The sequence below is a fragment of the Vigna umbellata genome, chromosome 4, assembly GCF_029865625.1.
Source record: "Vigna umbellata cultivar VRB3 chromosome 4, Vumbellata_1.0, whole genome shotgun sequence".
Lineage (NCBI taxonomy): Eukaryota > Viridiplantae > Streptophyta > Magnoliopsida > Fabales > Fabaceae > Vigna > Vigna umbellata.
In genome coordinates this window covers 32,642,368-32,664,270 of record NC_142168.1, presented here as the reverse complement: position 1 = coordinate 32,664,270, position 21,903 = coordinate 32,642,368, and the positions used below count along the sequence as shown (strand labels likewise).

The window sequence follows — 21,903 nt, the reverse complement described above, 5'->3', positions numbered from 1 at the left end:
ATTTTTAACCCAACTCTGGTTAAAGTAGACTAGGTCGTTTTCTTTTTTGTTTACCCAATTGAATCTCTAGAAAAATATATAACTGATTTACTTTTTTTCAAAACCATATCAAAAGTGATTTTTTTTTCCGAAGTATTACTAATATATAAATATTATCATTCGAATTGATTTTTAAAAACAGAGATTAATCATTTTAGTTATTTATCTTCCTACTTTGTTTTAAAATTTAATATCAAATTTGAATTGGATTTGGTGACAATTATGTTTTAGAAAACCTCAAGTCATATCAACTTCAGATTTGAATAACAAATTAGATGGAAATCAATAAATCAAATTACTACGTATTTTTAAATTTAATCATTCAAATAAGGGAAAAATAAGAATAAAATTAATTATAAATAGAAAACTATACATATATATATCTTATTTAATTTTTTAAAATACTGATATGAAATCGTGAACGTATTTGGTTTTGTTATTTGATTAATTATTAAATATATAATTATTTATGTGCAACTTTATGATAAAATTATTAAAACTAGCCCACTCTGTAATCGGCTGTGGGAGTTTTAAGGGAAATAATAAGTTTATAATTTCACAACTTATTCAGTTTTCGAATTTTACGTATAAGAATTAAAAAAAGTATTCATATAAATTTATGTTGACACTATTCTAATCATCACCATTGTTTTGCACGAATACTGTAACTAATTTTCTATAATTACTAAATTGTTGCATTATAATTTTATTATATTACAAATATTACCTTTACTTGTTGCCTAGAGTATACGAGATCCACGAAATTTATCAATATCAATGTAGAGCTGATATTTGTCATTACCTATAAATATTTACAGTGAAATTAATATATTAATATAATAACTCATTAAATTATATATATATCTATATATATTATTATTATTATTGTTATTATTATTATTATTTATGTTTAGTTTTATTTATTCTGGCGCTTTTTCTAAAAGAGGGCTTTGAAAAACCCCGCTTAAAGACTTACCATCCCTAATCCCTAAACCCCTACCTATATAAACGATTCTTGAATTCTGAAGGAACAAAGGAACAAAACTATAATCCTGCAACCGACCCATCACAGTAATGGTTCTCAATCACGATACTTCGCTACAACCCATGAACGGGTAAGTGACTTTTTTCTTCTTTTCTCTCTGTATTTCTCACTTCACACATTTCTTCCGCACAAAGTTGGAAACTCGTTGGTTTCTGTTGTGCCGTGCTGTTATTTCAAATTTCTTTTTTCTTTTTGTTTTCATTCTCAAACATTACGCGGGGTTGAGTTTTATTATTGAGAAAATAGTTTGAGAAAACAGTGTATGCGTTATTTTGTACTGTCATATACTCTCTTTCTTTATTGTTTTGTACTTTTTTTTTTATCTTTAATCTTTCTCCAATATGTGTTAATGCTGGTTTTTTGTGAACTAAGTAGCAATGGGGGCAACAAGGTACCTGGTGATTCTGGTTTTGACCAAAGGATCCTAACTGCTCCTATAAAATCTGCTGTTGACAAGTTCCAACTTCTTCCCGAGTTCCTTAAGGTAAGTAACTTAATGTATGCATTGCGATTACATGTGATGAGGTAAATATAACTACTGGTGGTTGAGTTTGGATAACTTGTTGACACTTTGGCTTTTGGTAGGTTAGGGGATTGGTTAAGCAACATTTGGATTCCTTTAATTATTTTGTGAAGACAGAAATAAAAAAAATAGTTCGGGCTAACAATTTGATCAGGGCGAGTAGGCACCCACATATATATCTGAGGTATGGATGGTGGTTTGCTTATAATAATATTTTATGCTATTGTTCTCTGGTATTGCAAAGCTTGATTTGCTTTTGGTTACTGGTCTCTTCTGCAGGTTTTTAAATGTCAAAATTCGTAAACCATCAATAGTGGATGAATCTGTTACGGATGAAGTTACTCCACAAACATGCCGCCTAAGTGACCAAACGTGAGATTCATCATGCTAAAAAACATGGCTAATGTTTTTAGTTAGATATTGCTTTGCTATTGATAGAATTAGTCAATGGTCAAATACATTATATTAAATCATTTGTTAAGTTCCATGTAATTATTGTCTTTATTTTAATGTACTTACTGGTTGAAAGTTTTACTTACAACGAATGTCCCACTTTTATTTTTGAATTATAATATTGCTTAACCACTAATGAATTATTATTCCTTTTTATTTTGTCTAATAAAAAGGTATGCTGCTCCTATATGTGTTGATGTTGAGTACACACATGGAAGTCGTGATGACCCACGTCTACATAAAAGGGTATTTGAAAACTACTGTAATCTAATTATGATGAAGATCTGTGTCATTGACTTTAGCTTTGTTTTTTACTTCCTAGCTCAATGTTGAAATTGGAAGAATGCCTATTATGCTGCGGAGTTGTTGTTGTGTGTTATATGGGAGAGATGAAGCTGAACTTGCTAAACTTGGTTAGTATGATATTGAAATACATATTGTTATATGTATACATACTCACATACATAAACACACACAACATATATTCTTTTTACCATTGTTTCTATGTTTTTTAAATATAAAAAATCTCCCCTGTTTTATTTTTCATTTCATTAGGTGAGTGCCCCCTTGATCCTGGAGGGTATTTTGTAATCAAAGGAACTGAGAAGGTGATATTCTCACTTGAAGATTTTAATTTGCCATATTGAACTTTTAGTTGTTTTAATTCTGGATCCGTGACAGTAATTTTCATTTTTTAAATATAATATAATATCATCCAGACATTTTTCCTTATATTATTTTCAAATTATGATTTTATCTGTCAATTTCAGGTGATTTTGATACAAGAGCAACTGTCAAAGAATAGAATAATTATAGACACTGACAAAAAAGGAAAGTAAGTAATCATTCTTGGGTATGATAGTGCCTTGTTGTTTTCCTTTTGATATCTACCTTTGCATATAAGTACAAGTGTGTTTACATGTCATATATATTCTTAGTATATGCAGATAATTTGAATATTAATTCTGTTAGTTGTAATCCCTGATTCCCTGTAATCAGAAGGATATAATTATATTTGTTCATGTTCATGTAGAAAAGTATACTTCTACTAAGACTTGTCTTTCAAGCAATGGAGCTGTAAACAGTTCCCTTCTATGTTCAGTTATGTGAGTTCTAGGAGAACATGCGGTTGCCAGTTAGAAGACAATGAAATATGGAATGAATTGACTTTATAGTCTCCTGTTCTAAATTTTAGATTATGTCTCTTATTTTATGCAAGACGAGACCATGTTGTTAGTATATGTATTTTCATTAAACATGTTAGTAATATTAATTCTATTGTGTATATAAAAGACAGTCCTTAGAGGGAGCTTTAGACTTCAAGGGTTTGTAACTAAGTGAAGTAGCACTCTTTAAGCAAGGAATAAAAAAAAAGGTGTTTTTTTTTTGCATGAAAACCCTCTACCTTTTCATAAATGTGAATACGATGACTCATATTTTATGCTTAATATGCATGAATCAGAGGAAAGGGTGAAGTCTTGGAGCACAAAAGTATGGTAGTAAAAGCATGAAATTTCTTCATGAAAATCTCTTAGGCTAGGATTTTCTTCATGTATTTCTTTTATTGGTGGATTGCCTGTAAGTTCTTATTTGTACTCAGTGATCCATTCTAGCTGTTCATGAATTTTTTCCTTCTGTCACCAAAATAAATAGGATCACAAGTAGTGGCATCTGGTAACTTGTTCTTTTGCTATGTTAATTTTATCTTTACTGGATTAAAAATAAATATATTTCTATTTCTAGATTGAAACTAATTTTTTAATGGGGTAAGGTCATAAGGTTTAAATGTTGTTGGATGTTATCTTGTTCTCGTAGCTCTCTATTATTCTTTATTTCTAATTTGGCTGTACATTTATGTCATTTGTATAGATTACCAATGATTCTGTTTCTTAATGAAACCTACATGTACTCCATAGGGGGTTGTCATGAAGTGAAATAGTACTCTTTAAGCAAGGTGTGAGGAATTACAAGAAAGGATTTTTTCATGAAAACTTTTTAACAGTTCATAAATGTTAATTATATTTTATGATTTATATGCTTAAACCAAAGGATATTATGAAGATTTGGAGTACAAATATATGATGGCAAAAGTGTAGAGTTTAATGGAGATCTGTTTTGGGCTAATGTTTTCTTGTTATATTGGCTTTCAGCATAGCTGCATCTGTTACAAGTAGCACAGAGAAAATAAAAACAAAAACTGTTATTGTAATGGAAAATGAGAAGCTCTGGTTACATTTGAATCAATTCCCTAAGAAGGTTTTCTTTTATTTGCTTTTACTTAGCTCTCTCTTTCCATTAAAATCAGCTCCATTTTCCATTAAAATCAGCTCCCTTTTCCATTAAAATTATTCTATAGGTTCCTCTAATGGTAGTTATAAAGGCTATGGGGATGGAGAGTGATCAAGAAGTTACACAGATGCTTGGAAGAGATCCTCGTTATAGTTATCTACTGTTGGCCTCTTTTGAGGTAATTAATGTACATACTTGTTATGTCAAATATTATTACACTTCCATTCATAATAAATTGTAGGAGTTTGAATAAACACGAGACTTCTACAATACATTACATGCTTCTCTGTTCAGTGTTAGTTACCCAAAGTAAATTATACTGTTATATATTTATTAATTAATTGTAAAATATGTTTTTCACAATTAATCAGGAATGTAGAAAATGCAATGTATATACACAAGAGCAAGCATTGGAGTACCTTGATAAGATGGTGAGCTGGCAGTTTTCTCTGTTGAGTTTTATTCTACATCAATATATCTGTGTCTTTTGTATTATATATAGTTTTGTTAAATATCTAGTTTTCTACAACCTCTTCCCCTTTCATGAGGTTCCCCTGATCTGAATTCAATTTTGTGGAGTTAATCTTTCTTATGTAAATATGCTGATATTCTTCTGCTGTTTTTTTCCTTATTCTAGTCTTCCTTTGTGTTGTCTTGGAAATTAATAGTGCGAGGGAGCATCTTTCTGTCATTCTCAATCTGTATTTTGATGTTAATTTTACTGTTATAGATGGCTTTTCTGTTTAGGAGGGCGTGAAAAGTAGGACATGAGGAAATTCCTGTGCTAGAATGCACTGTGAAAAAGTTATCATAAGAACTTAACATAATTAGTACAAGAATCACAAGTATCCTAATTAACATTTACAATTTTCTAGAATAGGTAGTCCATTGTTGAGTTAGGAATTTTTTGGTGGAGGGGTAGTCTCTTGAATAACCTTTGGTATCTTTTATATAGGGTGGTGGTTCTAGTGAGAAGTAGTTAGTTTCCATATTTTCTTAGGAGCATTTACCAGTGGGTACCTTGGCATGGCAGGATTGTTGGTTCCAGCAGATTTATAGCTTTCTGTTTCATTGTTCTTCTTATTATATGGATGATTTTATTGATTGCCTTCCCTCAGTGAACTATTCTGTTACGAAAAAAGTAGTTAAAAGCTGTTTTTTACTCTTCTAAATTATGTCAAACTCATGCAAGTAGTACTTGAGTAATATAATGAAAATGACAATTTACTTGCAGTTTATGATTTTGATTTATACATGGCCTTCTACTTTTCTAATTTTAGACATGCATATAATATGTATATTTTTTTCTGTATTTATTAATGATTTGTGCACTTATCAGGTAAAACGTTCCATGTATTCAAACAATTCAGCTGAAAAGGTTTCATCTCTCTGTCTCTTGTGAGGGTGATTTTTTCTTTTTACATTACAATGCTTCAGATAAAATAATGTATTAATTTCTTTTTTTCTTCAATTTTGTGGTTTTTCATTTGAACCATCTATATAGGAAGGAAGAGCATTTTCTGTCCTAAGAGATGTATTTCTTGCAAATGTGCCTGTAAGATTTCCTTCAATTCTCAGCATCTCTTGAATTTTATGCATTTCTTTGGGACATCACTCGAATTTTGTGCGTTTATTTGGTTCAATTTGATTTCATTCTATTCATTATACAACAGAAAGTGCAAAAAAAAGTGAGAAAAATGATTTTGAGTATGCTTGTGTTCACTGAACACTCAGCAGAATGTTATATTAATACACAAAAAGATTACAAGGCTAAGAAATTTTAAATGGAACTGCAAGTTGGATATGATGGTTAACTGTATCTCCGATGGTACATTGGAACTTCTGTTTTCTATAATAAACATTTATTCTGAAGTGAACATTAATTCTGAATATTTTGCTGACACTTTGGTTCTAGCTGGAGTATAGGGATTATTGCTGACACATGATATCCTGGATCCTTGAAAAACTTTGGTGAACAAATATGCCAATTGATCATTTGATTATAGAGGAGGTGCATATTTTTCCATAAGTTATCTTCTCATGAATAAACTGAAAAGCAACTACTGTGTGTTTGGTTCACTAACTGAAAACTGGGTTGGGAGCAATATGAAGAGCTACATGATTATCTTGACATCATAGTTCAAAATTTTAAAATCTTAGAACTCTTTAAGAAGTTGTTTTAACGAAATTAGTTCACAAGTAATCATTTGAACAACTAATAGAAATAATTTTGTTGATAACCGTCTGAACAATTATATTCTCAACTCTTTTATTTGTAACAATCAATTACTCTAAAATTAGGAAATGAAAATATGCCGAAATAAATGAAAAGATTCTAAAGATATTTTAAACTAGTCAATGCGGAGATCCTAAAGATGTTTTTATCTTAATAAATTGCTATTTACAACATTTCCCTCCCAAGTTGGTAAATGAAAATCATTGATTCCCAATTTTTCTACATGATCTTGGAATTTGTTATAATTGAAGCTCCTTACTGAAACTGTTTGCTATCAGAGTTTCTCTAGGGACATGAGTTGTAATTGCAAGACGTCATCTTTCATAGAAAGTCTTATGGTTACCATTGATGTTCCTACTTAAGACTTTTAGATGGAAATATTTTCATTAGGGCTTCTTTAAGGTAGATTCTAGGATCTTAGGTAAGTTGAAGATAATTGACATTCATTTACTAACTTAAGGAGAAGTGTTGTAAATAATGGTTTATTAATGTAAAAATATATTAAGGATTTATTCAAATGTACCTTGAGGTACATTGGAACTACTTTGCTTTGTGTGTTGAAACTACTACCTTAAGGCTAACTCTATTTCCTCAAGGTACATTAAAACTACTATACTTCAGTGCATTTAATTCCAAATCATTTCAACTTCACTATATCAGTATACATGTAATTTGGCCTACTTGTGTTTGGTTTTGTTTGAGTTGTCTCTTTTGTAACCAATAGGTGGATGGAGATAATTTTCGGCCAAAATGTATATATGTTGCTGTTATGATGAGACGCATAATGGACGCGATTTTAAATAAAGATGCAATGGATGACAAGGTAGTTTCTATTTCTCTCTTCCATTTTTTCTTCCTAAAGAAAGAATTTACTATTAATGTATAAGAAAAAGATACAAATGCAAGATGATAAGAAATTCTTTTGAACTGACGAAAAAACTACAAAAAAAGCAAAATAATTTAAAAAAGGTCTGTTTATCTAACAAATATATCTCTGGAATGGGTGACTCACATATGAATGAGTACTGTAACTGATGATTGGAGCTAATCCATTAGGAACTGATATTGGTGCTTCCAAAGATGGTACTTGGGGTTGATGACTCCCTAAGATACGCAATGAAGAGAAGAACTAGTTATTAATCATCTTCTAATTTCATTTTCATTTTTACAATATATCAAATACTAAGTGTTTCTTTTAACACCTAGGATTATGTGGGTAACAAGCGGTTGGAGTTATCTGGTCAGTTAGTATCACTACTTTTTGAGGTACTATTTTGTCTAATTTGTCATGTACCTTGCTTTTGGAGAGATACTTTGTAGTTTATACTTTTTTATTTCAATTAATTATTTGACATTGTTCTTTCTGGTTTAGGATCTCTTCAAGTCAATGACAACCGAAGTTAAGAATTTGACAGACAAAATGTTAGATAAGCCAGACAAGGCTAAGAATTTCGACATATCTACTGTAAGATCTCTTTAAATTTAATCTTACCAAAGCTTTTCTGAATCTTTGGCTTGTCACTTTGAAGAGTTTATTTTATTTTATTTTTATTTTATATGGTTCTCTTTCTGTGCGACTCTCTTTTTGGTTTTGGGTTCTTGTTCCTAGTTGATGGTGATAGGAACTATGGTATTGTGGGTACCTAAGTCCCACGTCAAGTTGTAAGGAATTCTGGTTTACTCAAGTGTTTGGTTTCCCTCCCATAATAGATAGCTATTGAGGGTGGGTTTCCCATTGGTTGGGTGATTATCAATGCCTACTGTGCATGGTTGTTGTCCCTTTTTGTGTCTTTTTAAAGTTCTTCCTAACCAAAATGCAAAAAAAGCTAATGACATGAGTGCTACAGCAGAGCAGCCTTGGGATTTGAGTAGCGGAGTGGTTTTCTCTTTCCAACCATAGAGGCTGTTTGTGGGTTCTTGCAGCAATACCATAATATAGGGTTCAAAAAGTGCACTTCTACCGCTAAAATAATGTTTTTTAGGGTAAATTGTGGTTTATCCCTCATTTTCTAATGCGTTTTTGGGTAATATGTAGTTTAAATATTTTAGTTTTTATATGTAGTATAAAGTATTTGGGTTAAATATTTAAAATGTCGGCCATCCTGCTATTGCATTTGTCAGAGTTAGTTGATTTGCTGCTATATAGGATTGACAACTATGGTTAGTCAACATCCTGTGAAATAATTTTGATTGTCAACACTCAAAAGGATTAATCTGAAAGAAATAATATTTTTATTTAATTGATTGATTTTGAAATAGTACATCAGTCTCTATATCTAAAAAAACTCTAACCCTAAAGTAATAATTACAAAGAGATCTCTAGAATCTTCTAGCAGCTTTTAACAACTTCTAGTAGCTTGTAATAACTTTTAGTAATACACTTAATATCCTACTAAAAACATCAACTTAATACAATCTCTCTTAGATGCACATATATTGTTATTTGATACAACAAGGGACAATTTATCATTGGTTCAACAAATATGAAGTTGACTAATAAGTAGTCCGCATCTGAACACTGTGATTTTTTTTTTAAATCTTGGAGTGATGATTTGTGGCAAATCTCAAAGTTGAAGTGTAGTTGAAACTTTATTTATTCATGTGTTATCAATGTAAAATCTGTCCATGGTGATGATTTTCATTTTAACATGTTTGTTCAGAATTGTTGTTCATTGCTTTGTTCTTTCAATCTGATCTCAGCATGCCTGATTTTCTGTTAACATTTTTTCTTTGGAAATGTTCCTAGCTTCTTAATCGGACTCAGAATATCATCACTCTAGGCCTGGAAAGGACACTCTCCACTGGTAATTTTGAAATTAAAAGGTTCAGAATGGAAAGAAAAGGAATGACACAGGTTGTATATTGTCTCCCTTTCAAGTATTTTTTTTATCTCTTGATACTCACTATGACAAAGTTACCTGCTCTTGCTTGTGTACCTTGGGACCCATGTATGGAACTTGGAATTATCTAGCACATAATATATACCCTCTAATAATGAAATTTCTCTTATTCACAGGTGTTACAAAGGTTATCATTTATTGGTGCTATGGGCCACATGACAAGAGTCTCACCACAGTTTGAGAAGTCCAGGAAAGTAAGTGGACCTAGAGCTTTGCAGCCTAGTCAGGTGAGATGCAGTCTAGTTTTGTAGCCATTTTGATGGATTATTCTCATGTTTTTTGAGTTATGGATAGGAAAAGCTGAGATTGTTTTATTCATGTACCCAACCTTGCTTGGTGGATAGAAAGACTTCTGTTGTATTCTTATTTTGCTTAGGCTTTTATTCTTTTGACTTTAACTTATAAAATCTTATATACTTATGAATTTACACCTTTTCTCATCTCTTCCATTTGATAGTGGGGCATGCTTTGTCCTTGTGATACCCCTGAAGGTGAAGCTTGTGGACTGGTCAAGAATTTGGCTTTGATGACTCATGTTACTACCGATGAAGAGGAGGCCCCCTTAATTTCTATGGTATGTTTTCTTATATTATAGGTTGATGATATTTTCCTTTAATATTTATCATTTTAACTACTTAGGTAAAACATTTATAGATGTTACATCCGGGTTGTGGGATTTATGACATCTTCCAAAAAATTGAGGTTAAAATTCAATCTAATTATGACCTCAGTACATAGTTACACATACTTTACCCAGTGCCCATCCCTTGGAAACTAACCTTAACCACATACTTCTGTTGCACATAGTTCTCACTGTCCCCATGAAGTTTGACATATTGTTAGTTTCGACCCAACAATCAGACTAGGGCACATTATAACACCTCCAAATGCCGCCAAACTACTGCAGCCATGGGATCCACTTGGCTTTGTTCTGAACTAAAAAAAGGCCTTACCTTGTTGGGTAAATGAAACCTTTTGAGAGAGAAAATTTGATGCAAGAGACACTGAAAACTGTGTATAGACCACACAACATGGTCCATTCGATATAAGTTGATGACAATAAATACATGATATGATTTGCATAGAAATCATATTCTAACAAATCTATTTGTAATTATAAAGATCCTAATGGATCGTTTGAGATACTCTGAACTATTCTATGAGAATATCTTTAGATATTTTTAACAAAATTCATCTGCAGCCAAACTTGTGCACCTTTCACACCTCGATATAAACATGACCTTGCCAACTTGTGCTCAACAGTCTTGATCAACCTCCTTTGCTGTAGCTGGGGTTTTTTTTGTTTCTTTTTGGGTTGTGTAGGAAGGCTGTTGAATTTATTATTAGGTCGTGTACATAAAGGCACAAATAAATTAAATTTTTTTAAGAAATGCAATAGCTATAATAATCTTGGAGATAGTGAAAATACTAAAAAGAAAAATTGCTTTTAAGATGTTATTCCCAAGAATCGGATTTTTGGATAGACATAATCAAAGGTTCTATCCGTCCTCAAAGATGTTAACAGTCACTTGGAAATTTTTTCAAGAAAAGGTGCCTTTTCCTTTTTTGTTGGGAGAAAATTGAAAATAGGCATTCATTTCTTTTCATAGTTTCAACTCAATGAAATTTTTATTTTTATTTTTTTATGTTAAAAAAGTCTGAAAACTTTTACTATCCCATCACCCGCCTTGGTTTTGGAGATACCTTGGCCTTTCTAGTATTTTTATCTCTTTTTTTCTGGAAAAGCTTTTCTCATAAAATTATTGAAGTAGTCATTGTGCTTTTATTTCAATGTACATTGTTTGATACAGAAGTAAAATATAGGAGATTTCTCTATACTTTATTTTTTACTGTAGATGTATGGCATTTTATTGTGTTTCATTATTTCTGTGACAGTGCTATTCGTTGGGTGTTGAAGACCTGGAACTTCTCTCTGCAGAGGAGCTTCACACACCTGATTCCTTTCTTGTAATTTTAAATGGTTTAATCCTTGGAAAGCATAGGAAGCCACTGGTATTTGTTCTCTCTTTCATAAAATGCATAATTTTTAAAGAAATACACGTTGATGATGAGTCTTTTCTTATTATGTCTTGTTAACCTTACCATTTTTTTTTTCATTCAAGCGTTTTGCTAATGCAATTAGAAAATTGCGGAGAGTTGGTAAAATTGGCGAGTTTGTAAGTGTCTTTGTCCATAACAAGCAGGTGAATAATACTGTTCATGTTTTTTCCCATCCCGATCCACTTTACTTGTTAATTTCTTGTTTTGTACTATTTGGATCTTGTGTTTTATTTTACTCTTTTAGGGGGTACAATTTGCTCTATCATAATATTTATTGTTTCTATTTAGTTATTGTACTTCAACAACTATTTTAATGTTGAAAATATGTGAATTATGGTGGTCTCAATTGAAAAAAATACATGTTTACAGCACTGTGTCTACTTAGCTTCTGATGGTGGTAGAGTTTGCCGTCCCCTGGTCATTGCTGACAAGGGAGTATCAAGAATCAAAGAGCATCATATGAAAGAGTTAATGGTAATGTGTATCACATTCTTTCATCCTGGAAACAAAGAAAGGATCTTGTGAAAATTCAATTTTATACTTTTTCAGGATGGAGTACGCACATTTGATGATTTCTTACGAGATGGCTTGCTTGAGTATCTTGATGTTAATGAAGAAAACAACACTTTGGTTTGTTCTACTCTAATTACATTTAGTTTTTCTTTTCTTTCAGCTATGAAGTTCTATCTTATTCTTGACAGCTGATACCCTTAGTTGCCTTTTCACTCTGTAGATTGCTTTATATGAAGGAGATGCCACTCCAGAAACTACACATATTGAGATTGAGCCTTTTACCATTTTGGGAGTTATTGCAGGGTTAATTCCATATCCTCATCATAATCAGTCACCTAGGAACACATATCAGGTTTCCCTTCCTCCCTTCTTCTCTCTATGTTTTACGTCCTGCTTTTTTTCACTTCTATGAATGAAGTGTGTTCTTCTGCCAACCTGAAATTACTATTGTTTATCTCACTGTAGTGTGCTATGGGTAAGCAAGCAATGGGAAATATAGCATTTAATCAGGTAAGTAAAGTTTTCTTATGTTACCCGAGTTCAACAATTGCATGATGTTTAGACTTCATGAAATTATTCCCATTTTTCAAAAATCATCAAGTTTAGATCTTTGTTTTGAACGAATCAATTTTCATAACTTCTTCATAATGCATGCATTCAATAAGTAAATACAAGCCTGTAAGTTCGTGTCCACAAGGATCCAGATTTAAAATTCTAAATATATGCATATGATTAGATTTTTAAAGTAATTTATGAATGCTTATGGTGTGTTGGGTAATTATATTTTTATGCCCAAAACTTGTTAGTAGCGTAGGTTTATAGAGAATTCCAAATAATGTAATTGAAGAACTTATGTCTGTCTTGTTGTATTTAGCTGCGCCGGATGGACAGCCTGCTTTACCTACTCGTTTATCCTCAACGACCTTTACTGACAACAAAGACCATTGAGCTGGTGTGTATAGTTTCATTGTTTAATTTCTCACTGATTTGAAGGGCTTTGACTAGTCTATTTCATTTTAGGTTGGATATGATAAACTTGGAGCTGGTCAAAATGCCACGGTAGCTGTAATGAGCTATAGTGGTTATGATATCGAAGATGCCATTGTCATGAACAAGGCATCTCTTGATCGTGGATTTGGTCGTTGTATAGTTATGAAGAAGTATGCAATTTTATTTGGTTTTTCTGTATTTGGTTGCTGCATATTTTATTGTCTAAGCCTTTCAAGGTAGCACTTTTGACCTTGATGTTCCCATCTATATAGGTATAGTGCTGTCATTCAGAAGCATTCAAATGACACGTCAGACCGAATACTTAGGCCTAATAGAGCTGCAGACACTACAGGACGAATGCGGGTAATGTCTTCATAGTGAATAGAAACTAATTATTATTTATTTTACTATAGTTATTTGCTTAAAATTTAGTTTTAATCTATCTTATAATCCGTTGGATAATGTGACATTTATAAAGTATATCTAGTTTACAAAATTGCTTACGATTTACAGATGCAGGTACCTTGTTGCGTAAATTTACTTTAATGTATTGAATGCTAATTTAAGCAAACATAAATAGCTACTATTTAACTATTGAATTTCATACATATAAACAAATGTCTCAATTATGTAAAATTTCATATAGGTGATTCGTGAAATATTTAGGAAAAATGGTGATTTCATTCCATGAATCAATTGGTATGTAAAAGGTACAAATCAATGGATATTTATATAAAGTAAACAATAGGTGGAGGTCAACATGGTGTGACATGGTTGGTAGATAACTGTCTCCTAAGCATGTGGTCAAAGATTTTATCTCTGGTTTGTAATTGTGTGGATGGAAAACATCTGTTGGGATAGGCCAACCCTTTAAATGGATCTCACTACTTAAAAAAACAACATATAAGTGGAGGTAAAAACTAGGAAAAATCTAATTATACTTTTTATGTTAATTGTATTGGACTGATTGAGTTTGACCAAAATATTTTGAAAACCTTAAACAAACCAACCAACTTTCTTAAAAAGTGGATTTTAAGCCTAATTCAATCTCACAAAATTTGTAAGATAAGGTTTTCATCATACTTTTATATATATATATATATATATATATATATATATATATATATACACACACACACACATACACATATATATAGTAATAATAATAATAATAATGTGGCTATATTTCTAGATGATGTGAGATCTCCAACACATCTCTTATGACGAGGACATTGAGCATGAGAATAGAGTGGGTTCGATGTAGCATCTCCAACGAACACAAACTTAAATATGATAGTTTGGATGATATACCTTAAACTCTAACCAATTCCATTTATAAATGCTTTGTTAAGACTTAAGCAAAGTAGGAAAGCCCAATTCAAAAGATTATTCCATCAGGTGGGAGAGCCTTAAGACTTAAGTACCATATCAAGTACCTTGTCCTACTGAATGTGGGAGTCCAAACACACTCCCAATCACAAAAGTGCCTCCTGAATGGCAGCAATAGTTGGGCTAGCAAAACTTCAATCCTGCACAGAAGTGAGATCTGTACTCTCAAAGTAACAGGCAGAATACACATCATGTAATAATTATCATGCTATATCATGTTCTCAGCAGGAGTTTTATGGGCTGATTGACAACACTCAGAGCTGTTATGTCTTGTTGGTCAAGTATTAAGTACTGAATGTAAATGTATGTCCCACTGTACAGATTTATCATGTGCCATTAATCATAACAAGTATTTGTTATAGTTAATGGATAAAACATTTATGCTCCATCTTGAGTGGAAATGGTTGAATTAATCACTAGCTGCTTGTGCTTCTTGTTTACATTGTATTTGTATATATTTCTTGAAGTATTGTAATTAATAACATATCTGAAAGTGTCTATATGTAGTGTTACAGTTACATAATTATGTTCTTATCATGTGTGTAAACCAGACTAGTATGTTTACACACTACACATTTTTTACCAGTTATTTTTGTTTCAAATTACATAATTGTCTGAAATTGTTTTCTATGCCACTGGGTGTTCTGCTCCCTGTAGATACTTGATGATGATGGTATTGCTGCTCCTGGGGAAATTCTTAAGCCTTTTGACATCTATGTCAATAAACAATCACCAATTGATACACGTACTCCCAAAACAGGATCAGCAGCAAATTTGCCTGATAGGTTTGTTTCTTATTTTCTCAATATTGGTTTCACTATTGTTGGTTCACATTTTTTCTATTGTTTCCTTTTAAGCAGTGCATATCGGTCCAATGCACAATCATTCAAGGGTCATGGAGGAGAAGTAGTTGATAGGGTGGTTCTATGCTCTGATAAGGATAAAAACATGTGTATCAAATTTCTGATTCGTCACACTCGTAGACCTGAGGTAAAGTTGTTTATGGCTTGTCATGAGTTAGTGTTATTGGTTAGAAATAGTGTATTTATTTCTAGTCTGAATTTGTTGCATTAGCTTGGTGATAAATTTAGCAGCAGACATGGGCAAAAGGGTGTTTGTGGAACCATTGTTCCGCAAGAAGACTTTCCATTTTCTGAGAAAGGCATTTGTCCTGATCTGATTATGAATCCTCATGGTTTCCCAAGGTACTATAACTCATTTTACATGTCATTGTTCCTCATGATATATAGGTGGGGAAACATCTTTGATTTAGGCAAATAACTGAAATAATTTATTTGTGATAATTTTGGTTCTTCTCTGTTCCTTCATCTGAAATAATTTATGCCGGGAATCATCTTTACTTTAGGCAAATAACTGACATGATTTCTAATATTTCTCTGTTGCTTTAATGACATGATTTTAATCTAAAGTTTATGGCTGCTCCATAACTAGCTGACTAGCTTTACTATGCTGTCTACAGTTCCAACTTCCCAACTGGGAACAATTTTTCACTTTTGTACTTGGAAAATTGGAAAGTGAATGTTATTTATATTAAGTCAATTGCATGGAAGTTGCAGGCGAATAAAATGTGGTCATATTTATTCCAAATGCATAACAGGGGAACAAATGTTGAGCTAAATAAGTAATGAGGACTTGGGTTTTTATGGGGTGCCTAAGTCCTGCGTCATTTAGTATGAGACTCTCAATTGAGTATTTAAGTGCTTGGTTTCCCCCCCTTAATAGCTAGTTTCTAAGGGTGCGTTTCCCAAATGTTTGGGTACATATTGGTAGTAGAAGTATGAGATGCTTGGTGGAGTATTTAAGTGCTTAGTTCTTCCCCTTTAACATATAAATTTTATGGGAGGGTTCCATAAGTGCTTAGCTACGTATCATTATGTAACAACAGTAAGTATTGTGGCAACAAATTTGTTATAATCCATCAATAAACTCAAATTGCTGAGTACCCAATAAGGTCTAAATTGTTAACTTGAAGATTATTGTTAAATCTGTTATAAGAATACTTGTCTATACCTTGGATAGCCTTTTTGGCACATGTCAGACTCTTAGTCAAAGAAACTTACTATCTCTCATGCTTATTGAGAAGAAACAAGTTTATTTTTAAATGAATAAATATATAATATAACATGTTTTAAGATGGGAACTTATTTTTATTAACGGTATCAGTCGGATGACGGTTGGAAAAATGATAGAGCTTCTTGGAGGGAAAGCAGGGGTTTCATGTGGTCGATTTCATTATGGCAGTGCTTTTGGGGAAAGAAGTGGACATGCCGACAAGGTTGAAGCCATAAGGTAGCTGTCTTGATTGTCTTTTGTATGGCATTCTTAGAGTTATCTATATCTGTATTCTCAAAGTTTCATGCTTTCACAGCGAAACTCTTGTGAGTAAAGGCTTCAGCTACAGTGGGAAAGATTTCATTTATTCAGGTTTTTATTTTCTTATTCCATATTACTATTCGATTTGTATGCAATGTATTTATGGCAAATATCATTAAGAAATGCAATACTTCTGTTTACTTTACATAATGTATCTGATACTGGTACTGGTACTTTTAGATACTTTTCCGAAATATATTTGTGGAGTATCTAAGTCTTTAAAAATAAAAAATCCAATACCACTAACATACAAGGCACAGAAGATATATAATATAGAATTATTGTCCATTGATGAATTTAAGAAATAAATGATATTGATACTATAATTCTTTGTAGATACTAGAGAATGATTTATGTTGACAGTTAATTTTAATCTTTACGTTTTCTTTAGTAACTTTTCTGAAGTATTTTCTCAATTTAAATTTGCAAAATTGCAATTATACATTGTTTTTTATGTTATATGAATTTCTGTATATATAAATATGTATTTTACACGTCATATATTTTAAAATATTTGTATGTTAATATCCGATATGATGTGCATCATAAAATATGACTGTTACTTTGACTGTTGGCACTGCTTGTAGTGAGAGTTTGAATTTCTAATAAAATATGAACTATTTATATTTTGACAAGAATGAGGGTAAGGTTGTTACTCTAGATCTGTTACTTATTGCATGTTTCAGGTCGATAAATACTTAAGTTATACACAAAAAATCATATTTACCCTCTTATACGGGTGCTAATTTTCTTTTTCTTTTTCAGGTATTACTGGTTGTCCACTGCAAGCATATATTTTCATGGGTCCAATTTACTACCAAAAATTAAAACATATGGTTAGTGAAGTCCTTCAAAGAATATTTTCTCTTAAATGCCTACTACAAAATACTAATATACCATGTTCCAGTTTGCAGACGAGGGTGTTAGAATCCCGTACACTTCAAAATATGTGCCTTGTCCATTTTTTTTATATTACTATGTAGTTGTTCTCCTTTGGTTATTTAGGTGAACTACCGTTGGCTTGTTTCATTAAGCACGAAATTAATTCTTCTCATTTTAGTATATTTTGATATGTAAGAACGATGTTAATTCTGTGATATCAGCACCGTCATACAAGGTTGAAACCATTAGTGTCATAAATTTAGGAATTCAGGATTGATCTATTTATAGTAATAACTGAAAAAAGAGCATTATTTTCGAAATTCTACCAAGAAAAATGCTAGCAGTACACTATGTGACATTTTCCAACAAGCCATCTTCTGTTGGATGAAATTATGGGAGTTCATTAAATATATTGGTATTATTTCCCGTTTGGTGTGTCCCATTCCCAAACTAATGGGCAGGTACAGCAGTCTGCCCTCCTGCTGTCACAAAGTACCTTTTTTACTTGAGTTACATACACGTATATGTTGCAGCTGAGGGAAAGATTCAAGCAAAGCTTGTCTCCCTCCAAGTTAAGATTTAAGTGAAATAATAAAGTAAATAGAGCATAAATACAGAATTGAACAATTCTCTAACATATCTCGACAATATTTCCCACAATACTTCACTACTAACTCACAATTCAGGTTCAATTATTTTTAAAAAATTGAATCTTTCTGTTCCTAGTATGAATTAGTGTAGTAGAATCTTTCATTTGTGGTTAACAATAGAGTAAATTAAAAATGCATGGCTAATCTTGACACCGTTTTTCAATTTGGCAACTGCACCAACTAACTTTGAATTGGTTCCTACATGATATATGTAAATGAGTAAAGACAACATTTTTTTGCATCACTGTTATCACACTAGGGATTTATTTGTTATATATTTTATTTTTAAAGGACAAAATCGAAGTATCAATTATAACGACCTTATTTTTAATTTAACCAGTAGAAATGCTTAGGCAAAGTAATATTTTTTCTTTATAAGTTGTAACTTGCCTGTGTAAAGGCCACAAGTAATCGAAGTTTTGTTGATCAGGTGCTTGATAAGATGCATGCTCGTGGCAGCGGCCCTCGTGTCATGCTAACTAGGCAGCCTACAGAAGGGAGAGCTAGAAATGGAGGTATGATTTGTACTGTTTTAATAAATTTTAATATATATTTCATTTTAGTGAAAATTGTTAGAGATGGTCTTGTTCCCTACCTTAGTATAATGATATTTTAAATTTTTATTTTCTCCTGTTCTGTTGCTCCAAGTAGTTTGTGATTAAATTGTCTTGTCTTGTGGGTTTCACAATCAATGTAAATTTATCTATGTATTAGTTAAGGTATGTAGAGCTTCACATAATTCTTTCGCTTATAATTATTTTCAGGTCTTCGTGTTGGAGAAATGGAACGCGATTGCTTGATTGCTTATGGTGCTAGTATGTTAATTTATGAACGACTTATGCTGTCTAGTGATCCTTTTGAAGTCCAGGTAATAATCTGGTGGACTTTATCTTAGTACCACTGTCACTCCACTGTCAGTCTACTTTCATTTGACTTAGAAAATAAATATTATTGAATGGGAAGCTTTGCCAGCACATTTGGGGAGGCTGCCTTAACTAAACACCTTTGTCTCTTTTGATGAGAAACTCTTCGGAAAGGGAGCATGGAGATTAACCTCGTTTCTTTTAGCATAAAAATACGTGTTTAAATATTATGAAGATTTTTAGTTTATAACACGGGAAAATGCTAAAAAACCCCGGTAACAAAGAGTCATGTTCAGAAAACTTTCCAATGTTTTTAAGATGGGGAAAGATTGAGAAAAGAGAAATCACGTGTTAGAGCTACAGAACAGACTCAACATGTGAATATACTAAAATTATTCGTCTAGCTATATTTTGATTGTGAATGTTGGGCTTTCCTGGAGAAAAAAGTGAGTAGTAGAAATGATAATGTTAAGATGGAGGTGTGATCAAGCATGAAAGGACATGATGCAGAATTATAGTTTATGGGAGATACTGGTGTCACTGTGATTGAAGAAAAGATGAAAGAATCCTTTAGGGTTGTTGGGACGAATACTTAAGAAGGCCAACAGAAGCACTGGTGAGGAGGTGTAAATTGCATGACTTTTAGTGTTATGAATAGGGGAAAAGGTATACCTCGAAGGGCATTAGAGGAAGACATTAAGAAGGATTTTATGATAAATAATATCTATGAAGATTGGATCTTTTTTTGAGCCTAATGGCATTGTGTGATCCATGTAGCCGACTCAGCAGTGAAATAAGGATTTTGTTGAAAAATGTTCCCAGTAAGTGCTTACATTCATGATATACTGAACCTAGACATAGACATACGTGTTTGTAACACTCACCCAAGTGATGGCATGTAGGTCTTAATCATATGAAACAAAACATGTTACAGAGATAGTTGTATGAGGCAATCATAGGATCTCATATATGTACTACTGAAAGCCAGTCTTAATGTCTTCAGATTGGACATTTTCTCTTTAAGAAAAGTGATAATTTACCTCGCTGTCAATGGAAAAACATAAGCTATATGCTATGGATCCTTTTCTTTATGATCAAACTTACTGATGATAGTAATTTCCTTTTTACGCAGGTATGTACAAAATGTGGGTTGTTAGGATATTACAACCATAAGCTAAAAACAGGTATTTGTTCATATTGTAAGAATGGAGACAAGATTTCCACCATGAAGCTGCCATATGCATGCAAACTTATGATTCAGGTATGATGTGTCATTCATAGTTAGTTACCGTAGGAAACCTTGTATATATGTATATGTGTGTGTGCATAATTACAGAATCAATTATGAGCAGTCCTAGAACCTATTTTAGGATAGTACATCTTAATAATTAGGAATGAATCATTGTAATCATGCCAACATCCATATATTGACAGCGAGACCTTATATAGATTCTATATTTACCCATTTGTTCTGATTAGCAGGCTGTGTAGATAAGTCAACATAAAAAAAAAAAGTGATTTTTAATGTTCAATGAAGCTTTGTTTTAGCTGCCAGTGTTGTCTGGAATTTACAAAATTTCTCATGCCGAGCAATGTGCATTTTATTTTCTTTTGTTGATTTTGTCTTTTTTGTTGATCAATTTCATTTGATTCTCAATTTCAGGAACTCCAATCAATGAATATTGTTCCCCGTTTAAAGTTGGCAGATGCGTGAGATGATCCCACACAGATATTACTGTTTGGGCAAATTACAGGGCAGAGAAATTGCCATTGACCACTATTCATGCATTTCTGCTGATTCTTTTGTATATCCTCCTCTTCAATTTTGCTCAACCCTCCCTTCCTTTACCCTGAAAAAAATGTAAAACTTAGAACCACTTTGTTTATGGATTTTTTAATTTAAAAACATTTTATAAAGCTATTGTCTACTGTTCAACAGTCAATTCGTAATTTAAAATTGATCAAGTTTTGAAAATTGTTTGTAAAGTATTTAATAACAAAAGTAGACAGTGAATGCGGTATCTGTTTCTCACATGACATTGAGTGTAACTTAGATGTTTTTTTTACTGAGGAGCAATTTTATATTGCCACATGACTAATAAGTAAACAATATAAATAACCTACTTTACAAACTCATTAATAAGATTTGGATAACAATTTCTTTTACATAAGATGACAATTAATCTCAGATATATTTTGTTTTCTCAAGATATATCAAATTAGAGACAATACAAAGAGTTGTCTTTTATGTATTTAAGAATGCAAATCAGTGTTCAAGATATTAGTGTGGGGATTTTTGCATAAATTGGCTTAACTCCCTGTGTATAAAAAAGATTTGGCTAAATTCAAGATATTAAAGGTAATTACTTCAAGTTGTAGAGTAAATGATATAATTTACGCATCAAATCAGATTTCATCTAATCAACAAACACATGAGATTATTCCATGTAAATCTGCTTGTCCAAATCACCATAAGAAAGTCATTTTAATGTCCAGCCAGTAAAAAAGTCATTCTCAAATGACGGCCATAACAAGAAAAAAATTAACAATACTATGATTTACAAACCCAATAAACCCAAATCTAATGATTTTAGTGTTTTGTGGAATAATCAGACAAAGTTTTATATCTTTATGTAATTTTATTATTATCTATTTACATTTTTTTTAATTTAACTT

The 21,903-nt window shown here is 31.9% G+C and overlaps 1 protein-coding gene across 3 annotated transcripts; it reads left to right on the top strand.

The window, feature by feature from the left end:
• The first annotated feature begins 1,010 nt into the window (after window positions 1-1,010).
• On the top strand, window positions 1,011-21,264 carry NRPC2 (nuclear RNA polymerase C2). Of its 3 annotated transcripts, none has more exons than XM_047311090.2 (38): window positions 1,011-1,154; window positions 1,460-1,568; window positions 1,670-1,791; window positions 1,887-1,979; window positions 2,234-2,306; window positions 2,383-2,473; window positions 2,616-2,668; window positions 2,831-2,895; window positions 4,211-4,316; window positions 4,417-4,527; window positions 4,721-4,780; window positions 5,689-5,727; window positions 5,854-5,904; window positions 7,310-7,408; window positions 7,792-7,851; window positions 7,958-8,050; window positions 9,332-9,439; window positions 9,602-9,712; window positions 9,943-10,059; window positions 11,382-11,498; window positions 11,609-11,689; window positions 11,916-12,020; window positions 12,096-12,176; window positions 12,280-12,411; window positions 12,525-12,569; window positions 12,934-13,011; window positions 13,080-13,219; window positions 13,322-13,412; window positions 15,096-15,223; window positions 15,299-15,428; window positions 15,513-15,643; window positions 16,623-16,748; window positions 16,828-16,883; window positions 17,598-17,668; window positions 18,795-18,879; window positions 19,129-19,232; window positions 20,360-20,488; window positions 20,891-21,264. In XM_047311090.2, exons 1-38 carry the CDS (start codon window positions 1,114-1,116, stop codon window positions 20,939-20,941), a joined length of 3,483 nt encoding a protein of 1,160 aa, XP_047167046.1. In that variant the 5' UTR covers window positions 1,011-1,113; the 3' UTR covers window positions 20,942-21,264. The 3 variants fall into 3 exon arrangements, 2 of the variants coding, with proteins under 2 accessions (XP_047167046.1, XP_047167045.1); XM_047311089.2 differs by having other exon boundaries at window positions 1,052-1,154; window positions 1,457-1,568; XR_015785944.1 differs by lacking the exons at window positions 17,598-17,668; window positions 20,360-20,488; window positions 20,891-21,264 and having other exon boundaries at window positions 1,042-1,154; window positions 1,457-1,568; window positions 19,129-19,193.
• Window positions 21,265-21,903: the final 639 nt, after the last annotated feature.

What these genes read in the sequence shown, in the direction of transcription:
- NRPC2 (XM_047311089.2), top strand. Translation starts at nt 1,114, where the DNA reads ATGGTTCTCAATCACGATACTTCGCTACAACCCATGAACGG. An exon ending in TATTTCTTGCAAATGTGCCT is followed by an intron (nt 5,905 to 7,309) that starts GTAAGATTTCCT and finishes TGTAACCAATAG; the next exon opens with GTGGATGGAGATAATTTTCG. An exon ending in TCTTTGTCCATAACAAGCAG is followed by an intron (nt 11,690 to 11,915) that starts GTGAATAATACT and finishes ACATGTTTACAG; the next exon opens with CACTGTGTCTACTTAGCTTC.